This window comes from Haliotis rufescens, unplaced genomic scaffold, assembly GCF_023055435.1.
Source record: "Haliotis rufescens isolate VD_foot unplaced genomic scaffold, xgHalRufe1.0.p SCAF_3, whole genome shotgun sequence".
Classification (NCBI taxonomy): domain Eukaryota; kingdom Metazoa; phylum Mollusca; class Gastropoda; order Lepetellida; family Haliotidae; genus Haliotis; species Haliotis rufescens.
Genome location: NW_025964001.1, coordinates 15907646 through 15926235, shown reverse-complemented (window position 1 = coordinate 15926235; position 18590 = coordinate 15907646). Strand labels below are relative to the sequence as shown.

General features: G+C 38.0%; 1 protein-coding gene across 1 annotated transcript in view; it reads left to right on the top strand.

Annotated features, from left to right (window-relative positions):
* The window catches only part of LOC124134886 (serine/threonine-protein phosphatase 2A 56 kDa regulatory subunit epsilon isoform-like), a 56638-nt gene extending 39228 nt beyond the window's left edge, over window positions 1-17410 (top strand). The window contains exons 9-12 of the mRNA XM_046499977.2: window positions 94-144; window positions 2203-2322; window positions 11506-11735; window positions 12460-17410. Of these exons, the coding sequence (XP_046355933.1) occupies window positions 94-144; window positions 2203-2322; window positions 11506-11735; window positions 12460-12553 (495 nt within the window). The 3' untranslated portion in view covers window positions 12554-17410. The remainder of the gene's footprint in view (window positions 1-93; window positions 145-2202; window positions 2323-11505; window positions 11736-12459) is intronic.
* The last annotated feature ends 1180 nt before the right edge of the window (window positions 17411-18590 follow it).

Genomic DNA, 18590 nt, shown 5'->3' with positions numbered 1-18590 from the left:
GTTTATAATTTGTATCTTATTCTTGAATTCATTTTCGCTTCAATAAATTAAAACAGGGTTTGAAGAGACTAATGGTATGTTTCTTATTTTCAGGTTATCAAGGGTTTACTTAAGTTCTGGCCGAAGACCTGTAGTCAGAAAGAGGTATGTCTGAATACCCTGTATGTCATGTGATAAAAATGAATGCTAAGATCTCAAAGAAACCATGACAGTCAGATGTTATAGCTGCAGTTTGATGTACAAGTCCACCATTGTCCACAGCCCAGTCAAAACATTCCTGAGGAAATGCAGCAACCAAAATCAATTCTCTGTTTTTGTTACATGATTATTAAATTACATTCATGCAATAATTATTATCAAGCAGGCAATGAGCTTGTGTTCATCAAAGTTGAAATTGATTCTTGTTCGTTAATTTGGACGTCAAAATGTCATTTTTTATCTAAACATCACTGGCGTATGTCTCTTAGTTTATAACTGTATTCAACGTAATAAGCGCCCACAGCGATATTTGCTAATATATTGGCTAGTGAAAAATCCAAATTAGCACCCCTTCCGATTGATCAATGTACACAAGACTTATTTATTTGTGTATAATACGCACTTGTGTGTTATATGCACCCTTAATTATGGGCAAATAAATTTTGGAAAAATATATCTGTCGTGTATAATACGCACAGACTTTTCTTTTGTATCATTTCAGGCTCTTAGCATAAACTACGAAATTTACGATCTTTCAACTCTGTTTTTTTATTTTCACCCAAATTTTGAGAGCGCCCTGGGCGCTTATTGCCTCGAATACAGTATGTCATGGGTTTTCTCATGACATTTTTATGGCACACTATATAATGTTAAGAAGACTGAACCTGCATTTCTATTTTCCGTCTTGTATCTTGTAGTTGAGTGAATTATAATTCAATGTTTATTACTTGCTTGTTGATATAAAGAATCCAAGTATCAAATATTTAGCACCATATATTATCCTGTTCAACATATGGTTATGGCTTAGAATTTGTATCAAGCTGTGACGTGGCATTTAGCATAGGCTTGTTGGCAAATCTTGTACTAGAGCCTAGGGACACAATTAGATGGACAGCATCACCTGTAGTCACTGTCTAATTAATCAGTTGGCCAAACTAGAGCCATGCTGATGGCGAGTGGCATAACACCTACGAAATATTTGGAAGAAGCTTATGTCCTCAAAGGGATCGGGTGGTCAGGCTTGTTGACTTGGTTGATGCATGTCATCGTATCCCAATTTTGTGGATTGATGCTCATGATGTCAATCACTGGACTGTCTTGTCCAGACTCGATTATTTACAGACCGCTGTGATATAGCTGTAATATTGCTGAGTGCGGCGTTAAACGACAAACAAACAAAACAAACAAACAATGTGAAAGAAATGGCACTCTAGACTCAATGCTCAGGTGATATTTATCTGCCGCTGTCCTTGTTTCTAACGTTTGGAGAAGTCACAGCACTGAAATATCTTTCTGGATTAGGCCCTCATCTCTGGTGTACACAGTTTGTTTTGGCAGTTGATTATTTACACCATATAAATGGAATACTGCTGAGTGCAGCATTAAATGACCTACAACATGAAACCCTGTAGTTTCAAGCTATGGCTTGTATTACAATTTCCTGTTGGAGATCTACAGCCTCACTTTAAAGTCTAATATAGATGTATTGTTATTATGGGTGATGTACAAAGAAACTTAGCAGAACTAAGCATTCATGTGTATACTACAAGGAGGTTTCCCACAGAAATTAACTATTTGTATTACAACAGATGAGTTGCTGATCCTAATACTGTCGTTTATTGCACCAATTAAAAGTGATGTTCCAAAGTCACATTGGGAAAATTTCATTTTCTGTACATTTGCCCCTGTATCCTCTTCTGAAAATGGGGCCGGTCAGGTAGCCTAGTGGTTCAAGCATTCGCTCATCACGCTGAAGACCCATGTACGATTCCCGACATGGGTACTATGTGTGTCCCTCGCCATGATATTGCTGGAATATTGCCAAAAGCAGCATAAAACCACACTCACTCACTCACTCACTCACTCTCTCACTCTCTCTCTCTCTCTCTCTCTCTCTCTCTCTCTCTCTCTCTCTCTCTCTCTCTCTCTCTCTCTCTCTCTCTCTCTCTCTCTCTCTCTCTCTCTCTCTCTCTCTCTTCTAAAAATGTGTTTCCCTTATTACAGGTGATGTTCCTGGGGGAAATTGAGGAGATCCTTGACGTGATAGAACCTGCTCAGTTCCAGAAGGTGATGGAGGCCATGTTCAGACAGATATCCAAGTGTGTGTCCAGCCCACACTTCCAGGTTAGTATTCCCCTAGCAATTCTTTTACAGTTTCCCCCCGGACTCGAAGGAAGATGTTCCCAAGGCATCTGCTTGTCATGAGCTACTAGTACCTGGGATCAGGGGCCAAGGCTGCTGTTACTTGTGAACACTCTGTTATGTTTTCATGCACTAAGAAGTCACATAAACACAGGATTATGCACAACTACCTAGAGACTAGTGGTAATCTGAAAAGTGGGCACCGCTCACAAGGACACTCATGATAAGGACAATCTCAAGTTTTAAACAGGTAGTTTTCATGCACAATATAGTAAAACTTTGAACTGTGACACTCATTCATATTAGGTCAGTTTGAGTCTACTAGACCAAACATGGCTCTTCGTCTTAGCATAATTTACTGTAGAATTGAGTGTTCTTAAATGGATTATTGTTAGCTGAGCTAAAAGACTCGGACCTTGGCTAGTGGCTACAGATGCAGACTGTCATATTCATTTGGTCACAACATCAGCAGCATCTTCTTTTCTGTGTTAAATAATTTGTCACCAAATCTAGTTACCGTATTCTCTGGAAAAGTGCCAAGGATGCTTAGAAAGTTGTCAGAGATGGATGGGTAGAGAACAGACTGAGTCCAAATGTCCAGGAAAGTTAAACTTTTTTAATAATAGTTACTAGGCAATTTATGTCGTTTTTACACTGCTGTTATTTCTATGAAAAGATCTGTAACATGCACAAGAAAATATGGATTGCCATGTGCATTTTGGGGCTTAATACCAGGCTATAAAGATACTAACGGAAGTAGAGTACACTGTACAACCTGACTCCTGGCTACATCCTGCTTGTCACTGACCCTCTTGTACTGTCAAACAGTGCCACCCTATAGCTGATCGTCATACACATTGCTGTTCAACTTTACGAGAGGGTCATTACAGGTAGACCGGCAAAAGTCCCTAAGATTCCCTAACCACAAGCTAACCACTTGATATGTATCAACTTCATGTGATGCCTCATGTGTCAAAGTCAGCCTTAACACAAACATCAAGGATTAAATGGTGGAAATGTTTGGAACAATATTTCAGTGCAGATAGTAGAGTTCGTTCTTATTTGCAAAGTAGTTTTCGGTCTGAGGTTTCAGTTATTTAAGTGTCCATTGATCCCTGGGTTGAGACAAAGGAGACATGGTTTAATGCAAACTAACTGTTGTTCATCAACACATCTTATCTCTGAGGCAGCATGTGGCAGAAACATTTAAAAGATAAACATTATGTGTTCTCTAATTTTCAGGTGTTGTGCATATTTTTTGAGTATTTGATGCTCAGAAATTTGTACGCCAATGTTTCAAATGTTACAATATCTATCCATTGAATATTCAATAACATCTGCAAATCTGAAGACATATAATTTTATCAATGTAGAACATCAGACATTTTCCCTATTCCGGGGTTTGATCCCTGGCAGCGTCATACCAAAAGACGTTAAAAGATGGTACTTGTTGTTACCCTGTCTGGCGCTCGGCATTAGGGGCTAGAACAAGGACTGGTCTGCTCGGAGTCAGTATACTGTGTCTGAGTGGGGTATTCATGTTAAACTGCGGCATGGTATCTCAGTGGGCTAGCGCTATAAATCGGCATCAGTCCGGACTAGTACAAGCAGCCACACACACACACACGTGCATGCACGTCGCTATATAAGTGCAATAATCTTGGACGTGACGTTAAAGCCAATTTCACCTCACCTCACCTCACCTCACCTCACCTCACCTCACCTCACCTCACCTCACCTCACAGTTGTGAGACAGATGTCACTCTGGAATACAATGACATCCTGATTCAAGATTCAATGGATGAATGTAGCAGGATGTGAAGGAAAACAACATATCAAAGTTGTTTTGATCAATACTGTTTAGACTTAATATATGATTAATGCAGTATACATTTGGTCCAGCTGAATGGCACATTTTCTTGGAATTTATGATTGAGAAAACAAAGGATTTATTTTTTAGAGCAATTAGTCTGCAGTACATACATGCTGGTTTGTCTCATTACAAAAAGATGTTTACTTGAAGTCAAATAACAGGCACCAGTTGCTTGTTTTGGTTCATGTCTTGTTATTTTAGAATTATTTCTATGGTCCAGTAAATTTGGTGTTGCAGCTGTAACAGTTGTGATCATCCATCTGTCTTGTGATGTTTTGTAATAACGTGTAGTTTTGTAGGAAGGAATCTTTGTTTCTCTTCATCCTCAACACAATAGTTGTAGTTTATTTTTTATAAATCCAATATTACTTTACAAAGAAGCAATCTATTCCCGTCATGTTTTAAGGTTTTCATATCTCTTATTCCAAATCCAAGGATGAAAACATTCCCTATGTAATTAGTGTTAAAAGCAGGTATCCTGTATGAGGAAGTGGGACGACAGGTCACAGTGCCCAGTCAGGCTGGTGTAGTTAAGGAAGATCCTCTGTGAGACACAACAGACATGTTACAAACACCAGGCCAAAACACAGGACTGCAGCAGCCACAGATAAAGCCTACTTATTTACCACAGATAAACACAGCACAATAAGCACCACTTTACAGGAATGTTTGATTGACAAGCCAAGGCAGGAATGACTCAACTTGAGAAATGGAAAAATAAATTGAACAGGAAACAGTCAGCACCACTAAGACTTGCACAGGCAAACAGCATTTTTCCTGCTGATAGTGGGATAGTTATTGGTGTATGATTACTTTGTTCTTTTAAAGAAAGCTGCGTATGTCTTTCATTTTCTGGGGCACATGAACTGGTGAATGATGTTCAAGATCATATATATTATATCTCCATATTTAATTTGTTTTATCATTGGATGTCTGGAAACTTGAACCTATCTAGTAAAAGTATTTATTTTCATTCTGTAACTTTAGCCTTTAGTCAGAAGCTTAAGTCTAGTAAATTCTGTCTACTAAGTTCAGCTAATAATGTCCATATGATTACACTAAACTCTATTGAAATTGATGTTTAGAGCAATGTAAGGACCAGTAGACACAAGACATTTGGGCACAGACTAACATTCCATCAGTGTTACGACAGGGCAGCTTAATAATTTTGTTGTTTTATTTGCTCTCCTCCCATATTTCTTTGAACCATGAGGTGCTAAGACCTCTCTTGGAATTTGTTTCATGTGTTCATTTCGGCTAAAACCTGTCTACCACCCCCAAACTTTCATTTTCAGTCCATTTTAGTGTTATTATATGGACTTTGATATAAGCTGAGTTCGCAAGGCTGAACAAAACGTTGCTAGACTCAGACTTCAAACTAACAACTCAAATCACTGACTGAATACTTAACAGTAATAAGTGTGATAGGATAAGGTCATCCCTCAAGGTCCTAAAAAAACTTTTTGATATAACTCAAGAGAAATAATCTTGCATATGTGATAGGTCAGATAAGGCCATAAAATCAAGATGATTCTTTACATGATTACTCTCAAGTATTTAATATACGAAGATAACATTTTGTATGTATCATCTTTATGATTTACCATATTCGACATAATAAGCGCCCACGGCGATATTTGCTAATATATTGACTAGTGTACAATCCCAATTAGCACCCCTTCGGACTGATCAATGTACACAAGACTTATTTATTCGCGTATAATACGCACTCATGTGTTATATGCACCCTTAATTATAGGCAATTAAATTCTGGAAAAATATATATGTCATATATAAACACTTCAGGCTGTCAGCATAACAACAAAATTTATCTTTCAACTCTGTTGTTTTTCACCAGAATAATATTCTAATAAGAGTCCCCTTTTCCTAATTTTGAGAGCGCCATGGGCGCTTTTTACGTCGAATACGGTATTAAAGGCCATTAAAAAATTAGTATGCTTTGAAAGTTGAGGATATGACCTATGGCTTTTTCTTATGCTATTATGTCTTAACACTTGTTAAAGGGAAAAGTTGGTCACATTCAATGTTATAATTAGGCCTGTCACAATAAATAGGTTGTAGTTTGATGAGAATCCCTAACTATTGAAGAAATGTGCTAACCAGTTTTCATTATCCTTGTTTGATATCAATGATCAATTGAAGTTACATTTCTGAAACTAGCCATATTTATATTGTCACAATCTGATGTATTCTCAATAAAATAGTTACCGTATTTTCTTGAGTATAGTGCGCATCCATGTATAATGCGCACCCCCCTCTAGCGGATTCAATATTTTGGAAAAAAAGAAATTTGAATATTATGCGCAGAAAAAAATTACACCGTACCCCTTCAGCGAAGTCCGGCAAACGAACGGGTGATCAGAAACTTTGTCAGTACAAATTCGAAATTTGAGATAAAAAATCACCAGACATGTTGATTTACCTTTTAAATTGTATTTTTTGTTCAGCTAGGCATTGTTTTATATCCAGGGATTAAGATTACCTTGTGTATTTTCTCGTAAACTAAGCCGGACACAGCAATCAGCTGTACACACGTTTTCTTGGAATCTACCGGTGATTCGGTCAAGACACACCCAATGATATAACTTTACAGTATTTTAATGCAAGGATCAAGGCTCCCGTGCACGTGATCGCGAGAATTATGTGTTGACATAGAATCGTCCAACAAAAACAAATATGACTTTTAACGATTCAAAGTATGGCATTTATGATATATGTATCCATTCTCTGTCAACTAAAGTTCGTTTCAAGGCGTCAATAGCGGTAATCTGACCGTGGTAGCTGTTAATAACGGTGAGTTGTGCGATGTTGCGATCGCTTCACACACGATTTCGCCGAAATTAATTAAAACAATATTAAAAGGAATTTTGAATAAAATTAATGAAATAAGTTACAAACATAAGTCCAGATATACAAAGAACACTTTTTATAGCCAGACAGTGTAAATCCATGAATAATTTGCGAACTTCAGTATGGATTTGTTGACATGGTATTTCCGGTGTTACGTGCTCATGGTCAAAACTCGTTAATTCGTGTATAATGCGCACCCCCTTCTACACAGCTGTGTTTTTTGGAAAAAAAGTGCGCACTGTACTCAAGAAAATATGGTATTGATAAAATCTTCAGTTTTCAACAGAATATCATTATTGGAAAATCACGTAATCTGCTGGTGATATAATACCCCTGATAATCTCATTGTTATCAAACATGCCCTATATTGAATATAAAACAACGAAAATGATCACTAAATTTATTTCATTATAGACCGTCCTAGTCCCAAAAGTCAAATACTATGCAAAATAAAAATATAATCCCCAACTACATACTTTAAACATGCATGAATGTGTGGCCAGAAATTGTTCTCAGTAAAATTAAGTCTAATTTGCATACAGTTGACTATCAAATGAGTTGGCAGCATTCATTGCTCTGTGGAGCAGTTGGTTAGCCTAGTGGTTATAGCGTTTGCTTGTCACGCTGAAAGCCTGGGTTTGATTCCCCACATGGGGACAATATGTGAAGCCCATTTCTGGTGTCCCCGCTGCGATATTACTAAAGGAGGTGTAAACCATAATCATTCACTCACTCATTGCGCAGTAGATGTTTTGAATAATTTGATATGATGAAAACAGTCAATGGGATATGAAAGTTGAGAAATGTATTTTGTGAAATCTCTACTTATTATTACGTATTTATTGCATGTCTAATTTCTTTACATATATTGTACATCTTGACAGGTTAATTATTTTTTCATTGTTGAACTCAGGCTGTGATATTCCTGTACAAAATGACCACAGTGAAGGTCTTCCAATGAGGAACGGGGGCAAGGGTGGCCAAGTCGATTAAGGCGCCGCGATTCGCAGTGCAGAGTTGCGCCCCTTTGGCATGCAAGAAACCTATGATTGTGTGTTCGAATCCCAGTTCGCCCCGGTTATGTTTCTAGTTTTGTCAGCACCATACCCGTGCTCGTGGGTTTAACCGAAGTGGTAAACGTCTGAGACCTGCATCACTTCACGCTTTCCTCCCACATTAAGCTGACACGCCGCGATATAACTGTTATACTGTTAAAAGCGACATTAAACCCAACTCACTCACTCCCTCACTCCCATGAGGAACACTTTTTATACATGTTGTATTTATCTTTTTAACTTTATTCTTATTTTGATTTTTATCAGATCTATGAATCAGTGTTAGTAATAACTATCCTACATTTGAAATTGTGGTGATTGTGATAAATATGTTGAGTTTTCCGTAGTTTAAGACAAGAAGAGTAACTATATTAGAACATAGTGCCAAAACGAATTGACCATATGAAATGGTGTATTGAGAAAGGTTTCTGATCGATTACTTTTTTAGGACATTGACAGATTGTCATTCAGAATGTCCCAATGACATTTTCCTTTTTGGTAATTATTTGGAATATTGCTGAGTGCAGCTTTAAACAACAAACAAACAAACAAATTTATAAGAATGGCCTATAAAATTTGATAAAATCATGAAAATGTCCCAATGGCATTTGTCTGTTGCAAAATCACTGTTGAGTTACACAAGATCACGTTGCCAAGGTTTATCTGTACTCTAACATCTGTAGGTCGTGCCTGGAGACCACACTCTTCGTGATTAAACACAGCACAAGCATTATGCCATTGGAAACAGGAAATATAAGGATATAAATGATAGTGTGATTGAAAGTGTCATGACACAATCAAATCTTCCTTATTTCCAGTTCAGATGATGTGTGATAAGCTCATACTATGAATTTCCGTGTATCATGATTAAAAATGTCAGGCATGGACTGTCTCTGTGGTGTAGTAGGTAGAGTGTTTGCCCAGCAAGTGGAAGGTCGGTGGTACCAATAGACATTGCCTGGTGCTCGGCATTAAGAGCATAAAACAAGGACTGATCAGCTTGTAGCATAATGTGTCTGAGTGGTGTATCCATGTAAAAACTGTGGCATCGTATCTCAGCGGGCTAGTACTATAAAACTGGCATAAGTTCAAACAGCTGCACATACACCTGCATGCATGTCGCTATATAAGTGAAATAACCTTGAACACAACGTTAAATCCCATTTCACCTTGTCTCATACATTTCTATCTTTAACTTCATGGACCAGCTGCACAGAAGCCTAGTGCATCAAGGTGGTGGCTGAAGATGCAGACAGGTTAATGCACAGTTGTGCTCATACATGTATAAGCTCCTACATTATTGATGCCACTGAGTTTTCACACACTTGCCACACCCATGTCATCACTCGGGATCTTGTGTCATCCAGAAGTCAACATGACCCGTTGTGTGACCTGACCCACTTACCCTCATGGCTTTCTGCAATCGTGAACATGTACATTGTGCTATACACATTACACAGCTTAATGGTTAAAGTCATCCATCAATACCTCAATCTCACTTTCTTAGAAATGCTGTCAGATGAAATGTGGTTAAATCACATGTTCTTGATATTGATTTGGATAACATGAATTAATGCTGATGTATCTTTTCTTAGAAGCTAAGAACATCCTAATGCTCTTTGAGCTTTAAAGGCAAGTAAATAATTTATCATGTTGATAATGCAGCACATTAACAAGGGTCGTCTGTCTCACATGCTGGGATGGGTTGATCGGTAGTTGGTGGTACTAGTTGATACATTGTTCACAGTGCTGACAGGGTATCATCCTTTACAACTTATTTAATGCCAGTCCTATAAACAAGTCTACATCCATATTCATGTTCATGTCAGTTTAGAATAGGTTTCTTGGGTAAAATGTGTCTTATTCGTATCAGTGTTATGATGATGAGCAAGAATTTGACAGCCGCCACACTTTGAAAGCGGGCAGTGTTTGGACATGTCAGAGATGTCCTTGCAAGGGTCAAGGTCATCCCCAATAACATTGTCTGAGGAACGGTTCGCTTAAATGCGATACTTCATGAAGCATTTACTGTAGGTCAATGAGCCTTTGTCTTGTCATTCTTGAGGCCATGCTGAATATGAAATGTTGTGACCCTCATTTAAGTTCAAGGTCACAGTCATTCATAAAGTATGTTTCCCATTTTCACAAACATGTGTTTTCCTGTGGATATTATGCATGTCTTAAGCATGTCATGTTTATGTGATTGAATAGTTATGTGTAGCAATTGATGACATTCTTGTAACAGTACCTCACAGTGACCTACTTCCAATGAATATATGCCATATTTTAGCTGTAGTATTGATTAACACTGAGGTACATCATATTACCAGGAATGCAAGTATTTCAGCCCTGCAATTATTTAGCTCACAGCTTAACAACAAGTTTTGGGGACTGGGTTTTGTTAGAATATTTTTCCTCTGGAGCCTATGGGCTTGAATTAAGAAATCAAATATCTGCAAGAACTATTACCCAGTTAGACATAAATAAACATATGATTGGCTCAAATTTATTAAAGCGGTAACAGTAAATATTTAGAGAATGACCAACAAGCTTCAAGGAATTACAGATTGTCTGTCCTGAGTGAATGAATGGTGTTAGCCAAGCCTTTAGGACAGATAATCCATTAATTCCGAGTTTCAAATAGGTTATTCTGTATATTACTCATTGACACTTTAAGAGAGAAAATTAAGAAAAAAACTAATGAAATGTGAACCCTACATGAAAATTCCCTGAAGGCACCGTTTGCTCAGATGATGTGATGTAATCGATTTGTCACATATAAACATCATACCATGTTTGTCTCAACATTGTGATGTCATATGGCTTCAATTGACCAAGACCCGTGAAAATTTGGGGAATAGGTCTTCAGCAACCCATGCTTGCCGTAAAAAGCGACTGTGCTCATCGTAGGAGGCGACTAACGGGATGGGGTAGTCAGGCTCGCTGACTTAGTTGATGCAAGTCATCATATCCCAATTGCTAGGATTGATGCTCATGATGTCAATCACTGGATTGTCTGGTCCAGACTCAATTATTTACAGACCTCCGTCTTATAGCTGGAATATTGCTGAGTGCAGCGTTAAACAACAAAAGTAACAGAAACAAAATCAGTTAACCAATCAGAATTGCGATTTGCAGATGTTCACATGTGCAGATGTCGGAAAGTTATTGCACAGACACCTCCTACCCTTATGCATAATATGTTGATAAAAGTCCTTGGTATTCTCTTTATGCCCAAAGTTTTGTGTTTCTAACGGAACATTAGAAATATGATATGAGTAGTATTTAATGTATGGGGAAAGAAAATCGATTTGATGTACCTGGTTACATAAAACTGTTTTTATTCTCTATGGTGTTACATTTCAGGTTGCAGAAAGAGCTTTATACTACTGGAACAACGAGTACATCATGAGTCTGATCGAGGAGAACTCAAATGCGGTGTTGCCAATCATGTTCCCAGCTCTCTATAAGATTTCTAAAGAGCACTGGAACCAGACCATTGTGGCTCTTGTCTACAATGTCCTGAAGACCTTCATGGAGATGAACAGCAAACTGTTCGATGAGCTCACAGCTAACTACAAAGCTGAGAGACAAAAGTAAGTATTTCTACATGTAATATCTGTCCATCATCGGTCATGAATCATAAACATATTCTCCTCAGAAACCAGTGAACCAGTGAAACTGCAATTATGCTTCCTTTTTAACACCAGTGATGACACTCCAATTTGGTCAAGAGGTTTTCAATATGGTCGCCATGGCAGCCATATTGATAAACCTGTGTAAGGCCATTCCTTAGTAAGTTTTGTACAAAATGCCATGAAATTTTGTATATGTAGTTAGTAGTGGGGCTCAACATATATGTTCTGGGTTTGTTTTTGGTTGATATTTTAAATTTTTACCTTTGCACTTCGACCATACTGAAAGCTGATACTTCAAAGGCCATTAATCGGCCATTTTCTTTCAAAATGTAATGAAATTATGTATATATCTAGTTGGTTGGTCTTAAAACACCTGTTCAATTTTTCTTATTTTAAACTTCCCTGTCATGATTCTGGGTCAGAATAGGTCCTCATGCTCATGCATTCAGTCACTGGTTTGCCAGGCCCAGACTTGTTTATTTATAGACCGCTTTGATATGGCTCGAAAAAATATTCTGCAGTGCTTGATTGCCATGGAAAAGAAATGTTGTTATATCTTTCAGTATGCTTTAATGACATGACCTATCCTACCTTGATATTCAAGGACCTGATACCCCTTCTGATACTTGGAGGATGTTTTGCATGTTCCATTATTAGAATATAATTGTGAATTGTGTTCCAGGGAGAAGAAGAGGGAGAAGGATCGTGAGGAACTGTGGCGTCGACTTGACAAGTTGGAGGTGAACAACCGTAACAAGATGATCAAGAACTCCTAACATCCATGCTGTGACCTCGCACCTCGACTCCAAACCCTCAATGCCCGCCTGTGCTCGCTTGCTTGATCGCTCGCTCATCTGCTCCCTGCTGCCATGTCTGGCTTGATGACAGTTGTTGATATGTAGTTAAACTGTGTGCCAAAGCAATGTGCTGGAGTTTTGGCAGACAGTCATGGAGCACCATCTCCTTCAGGAGCCAGTCTAGATTCAATGTTAGAAATGTTGCATTAGGTGCTAGCACCCAATCAACATTCAACATTTCCGAAATCAATACTTTAATTTATGGCTACAGCCTGCAATAACCTTTATTTGTGTTTCTATCACACATTCAGAACCTTTGTTGTGGAGGTCTTGGAACACTCTGTCAAATTGCTAGTGATACTAGTGAACTCACAAGGTATAATGGGGATTTACAGAGGGACTGTCCCAGGCTTATTTTTGCTGTAATTCCCAATTCTCGGGTGAAGATTGCAACATTGATAATATCCAAGGGACATACTGTAAATGTAGGTTGTCTTATATTTTAGCCATAGTTCATTTTCAAGAATGTGAAATGTTTGAGATGCAGCCACACACAGTTGGATCTCCGAAAGCCAACCTACTCTTCCCAAGTCTTCACACAAATCATCTTTGACATCACGAACAATGGATGATGTCATTGCCAGTCTTCTGCCACAATGCACTGATAGGATATGTCACTTTGCTAGACCGCCTCACTAACAAAAAGCGTAGATTAGCCAATTGGTATGAAAGGAAGTGATACCAAAAATAATTCCTCAATGGGTTACGCTGGCTATTGATTGGTTGGAAGTTGTCTCCACAAGTTGATGAGAATATCTATGTATATGGTCACAGAAACTTTGTTAATGAGATTCACAGGAAGATTGTTGATATTTATGAGTATTGTAAACTACACTGATCACTAACTTGAGAAGTCTGTTCGCTTCAGACTGTTATGACCTGTAGTCATACCCAAGGATCAATTGTAACGTCATTATTTATTTCAAATTTTTAGTCAAGTGTTTGTAGTGAGTGTCTCACTACAGTAGATGGCTTGCTTGCATGTGGAACACCGTCATCAGAAAGTCATACAGTGTCATATGCATTATACTTTGTCATCCTACATAAGTGGTGCTGTTTAAGTCAACACTGTATATACTTATATATACAATAGCTGGAGCATAATATATGGCTTTGGAAAGGTTCAGGGAATTATTGTATGGAATTGGTCTTGTATGTCATATGTCAAAGATTGAGTAGACACTAGTCTTGTCGAAACGTTGATTTAAATTTCAAAATTGTTTTCTTGCTTTTGATATTTGATGGATGTAAGTAAGTTGCTTTAAGGAAAGGTTGAATCATATAAACAATTATTCATTTTGGTTTTCATGCTATTTTCCTAATCAATGATATGACACCACCCATCAAGGCTATATGTACACCTTATCTGAAACAAAATCTTTTATCAATTTCAAAACAGTTATCTCATGCTCCATGGAGACAGCTTGGCAGTGTGTTTAGAAAATTGACTTAAAATGGAGATTTGTCACATCGACAACAGCCAGTGCGTGTTTCAATAGAGCAGATGGCAGCTGAATTCAGACTTATTTTACTCAACTGATATTCATTTAAACTGTACTGAGTAATACTGCTGTAAAAATATGTTTATAGTAGCTAGGGAAATAGTACCAACTTTCCATTTAGCCTTATTGTATTCTAGTTCAGTGTAAAAACTAATGTTGTATAAGTAAGTACACGAAATTTTTCTGACATTTATCATGAAGAAGTACACAAGAAAGCATTCACTGGCCAGTAAAAGAGTGAAATATAATTTTATTGTTAAACATTTGAAGATTTGGCTTTTGTTTGTTGGTTTGTTCGATGTGAAAAGGATATATTTTGTTTGATGGTTGACAGATAAGGATTTATTTATTGCATAAGAGGAAGCTATGGATATATTGGTTTGTTGACAAGGTTTCAGGTGTCCATCTACTGCCACTGTAGTGTGGTAGATGAGGATTACAAACTAACAGAAGTCTCATGTGCTAGTTATTGTGGGCACTGTATGTAACTGACATTGCAAGCAAACAAGTCACTATGTCCGTCCGCATCTTAGTTGTCCATCTCATTTCTACTGTCGAGCGTTGTGTTTTCATTTGTTCAGTTTCATCGTGCCATTATGACTGTTTGACCTACCATGTCTTGTGTCTGAAGCAAAAATCTGGAACTGCTTCATTTTGGCATATCTGACAAGAAGAATACCGGTATATCGCTAGGATTGTACATCAATTTCTTGCAGTACTGGAACAAATTTGTTTTAATAGATTGAATAATGAAAAGTAGCCTGATGATTTTAGGAACTGAAATGTTAGTGTGGCTCTGTAAGCTAAGGATTTGCTTTCATTTTGAGTGTTTCTTTTAATAATGAATAATTATGAGCAAAAGCGCATGTGAAACAATTGATATATAAAAATGTTCCTTGTGTTATCATTTTGTTGTTAAGTTGCAAATGTTTGCATTCTCATTGATATTGTGATCTTCATAGCCCTTCATAGCCCTTCATCATGTGTTAGACTTTTCATAAGTTAAACATGGTGGATCTTTCAATATCTTCTGACGTGAGTCGTGAGCTGTGAACAGTTGCAAGGAAGTCGGTATGGGACTGAGGAAAATCACACCGAGATTCCCAGAAAGTAGCAGTATCATGGCAATGTTATGTTGGACAACGTAATTATGTTGTGGCCACTGCCTAGTGACAACACTACTTGAGAGTGAGGATGTTTGTTAGAGGCATAGAACCTTACTCTAGTCACTAGCTTCACATTACAGAGTTCTGAGTGTCACAGAGGGACGCTTATCTTGGACGGAACCTGCGTGTTCTCCTGAGATTTGTTCTTAATCGAGATTTGTTATGACTTGTGATACTGTAGTGTATTCAGTTGGTGTTCCTATGCTTGTCCTGTATATACATTTCTTCACCCACTCTTCATGTAATGTATGACTTAATAGTGTATTTGTGTCACAAACCTACAGGAATATAGATTCAAATTACTTAGATTTGTGCACATGGAGATAATATTTTGATCTTTCAGAATGTTTTCATAGAAGTTGAACTCTTTCAGACATTGTTAATTTGATTTCTAGCTAGGATATTTTTGTTATGACATCTGTAAGTATCAGAACTGATGATAGTTACTTGATATATGGACTAAACTCCCATGTGATCTAACAGAAATTTCTACATCTAACTGCAACTATGCCATTGTCAGTGTGTGAGTGGGAACGAAGGGGAGGCTTATACTTTGCCAGTCAGATGACACGTTCTGCAATTGCAATGTAACTTGAAACATCTAACAATCAAAGTATTTTTGTGCCATGATAGCTATTCAAGGATGTTTGACTGCCTCTTCATCTCTAACAATGATTTCAAATGGTAAGCTTTGAGTGTTGCATTGCTGCAGTGATTGGACTGGTCAGTGAGTCTGTAATTCCCATGTATGCTTCCGACATAGATCTGTAGCAGTCTGTTGTGTGTTACGTGAATATTATCCTCTGCTGGTGTGCTAATGCCAGACCAGTGCTTCATAGGGCAAACATTTCTCAAAGTGACAAAGGGAGGCGACTCAGGTTTCACCACAAAGGGAGATCACTCTGGTTTTGGTACCTTCCCAAGAATTGTATGTCTTATTGATCACAGTTCTGGCCTACACTGACAGTGAGAAGTTTGTGTCGAGTGTTCTTCACAGGGTTGTGTGACCTGATATTGAGGCTCTTGCTGCCATCATTGTTGTGGCAGGCTGGAGGACGTGGCCCTCATCTTATTAGCTAGACAACTGCAGAGGTATACTATTTAAGACTGAACAAATTGCTGATGAGAATTATGTGTGCATTAATTATTTATAGTGTTTATGAAATGTAAGGTTCATTGGAATACAGTGAATCTGTGTATATCAGTTTGTAAAATTTGTCATTTTCCTGTTGTGTGTTATAACATATCCATAATTGCCAACTACTGATGCTTGTTTCCAGTTTGTCTTGGAGAAAACTCATCAGTGAATTTGGTGTAATTATTACTGAAGGTTACATCCTTTTGAATGCCGTGGCGCGAGAGTCGACTAATTCCTCTTCCCCTGTTAACTGCCACACTACCTGCTTGTGTACCAGTTACCAATAGAGCCTGGCGTGTCAACCAAAACTGTTATGTTAACAGATTCCTATTTTAGCAGTTGGTATTGCCACAAATAATTTTGTGTACATACAAGATTAAACATTGTGTGTTTGATTTGTAGCCTAACGCAGCCAGAACTTTCTGATTCAGTAGTGTCTGACCACACACAGCAGTTCCGTAATCAGCTCTATGTTGTGTCCTCAATTTTGCTTTTGTACATATGCTTACTTGATTGTATATTATGTTGCTATATTAACTATACTTGGCTTGTAGGCAATCTGTAGCCAAGTTTGTGCATAGTTGTTACCCTCCAATTTGTCTTTGTAAACTATGTCTGAAAATATTTTGTAAAATTAAAATATTCTCATCAAAATTCATTTTGTTATATTTCATCCTGTTGACCAACTTTTGCACGTCAGCAGAAAGATTGAATGAAGAGATCAGATTAATGATACATGCAGGTGACAAAAGAAATTCCTAGCACATGGATATGTTGTTGGGGCAACTACTGGGGACATGTCTCAAACAATTACATGTCTTTATAGAGGGGTGCTTTGATTTTCATTGATTTGATTTGCTTGCTTCTTAACTGAGCACGGATAATGCTGACCTGGCATGCTACTGACATGTCTCTAGAAGTGGATAGAAGAAAATCCAGGATTTCAGAAATAAAGGAAATTCATCATGAACTTTTAAGTGTCCAGATTTGTTTTTGTACATGATTGGAAGTTAATGAAGATCGTACCCACCAATTCACTGGTCTTGCTAGTCACCAAGAATAGATCTGAACAGAATGAGATTGACCGTGTCAGGTCAGTACTGAGTAGGACCCAGGTACCCACAAGACTACCCAGATCCTTGGTTAGTCATGTGATATATTGTTAAATGACAATTATCAAGAACTCCATGGTTCCACTACAAGTCACTAATGTTCACATTTCTTTCTGACTATGCACACATTCCCTTGGACTTGTTTGAATAAAGATAAAACTTCAGTGTATGCATGACCGGATCGTTAATTAAGACCTGTACATCTAAATACATTTTTCCAGGAGTATGGTCAAACTATTCCCAATCGGACATTTTGTACCTACATTGTATCACTTAATTGAGACCTGCAGGGGATAGTGTCTGGTAATAGGGGTGTGGGCACCCGGGTAGTAAGTTTGGACTTATCCCAGCCCCAAATTGTACACGTCTAAGACATTTGTTTGTGGCCTTGTGATGCAATGATTGTACATGCACGTGAAGTGGGGGTCCCTTATGCATTGCATCAGTAAAAATTGTAGGGGACTGAACTCCCATTGAAGTCATTTGGTGAAAGTTTTGAGCTACTTGTTCCTGAAGGTTCAAGTAGGATCTGGAATTGTCTCTTGGTGCCTTGAAATAAATAATTTGCATCATCTGATAGGGCAAAGTTGTATCAACAAAACAGTCTCGGCTGGTTCCGCGATTCTATTTTTGTAATTTGGGGCATACACATTGTGACTGAGAATTGTTTTAATAATGCTTTGCAAGGTATTGTTGAGTGAGTGAGTATGGTTTTACGCCGCTTTTAGCAATGTTCCAGCAATATCACGGCGGGGGACACCAGAAATGGGCTTCACATATTGTACCCATGTCTGGAATCGAACCTGGGTCTTCGGTGTGACGAGCGAACGCTTTAACCACTAGGCTACCCAACCGCCCCATGGTATTGTTAAAAGGGGGGCTAGATGTTTATGAGCTGACTTCAGATGAATGTAGGATTTGAACCCACAACCCAATGGATTCTTACACATAGAAGACATCCAACTCGACAGCAAACTGTCTTACCTTGGTCCACTGAACCACCCATGCCTCTATTTATATAAACAGACGATACAAAAC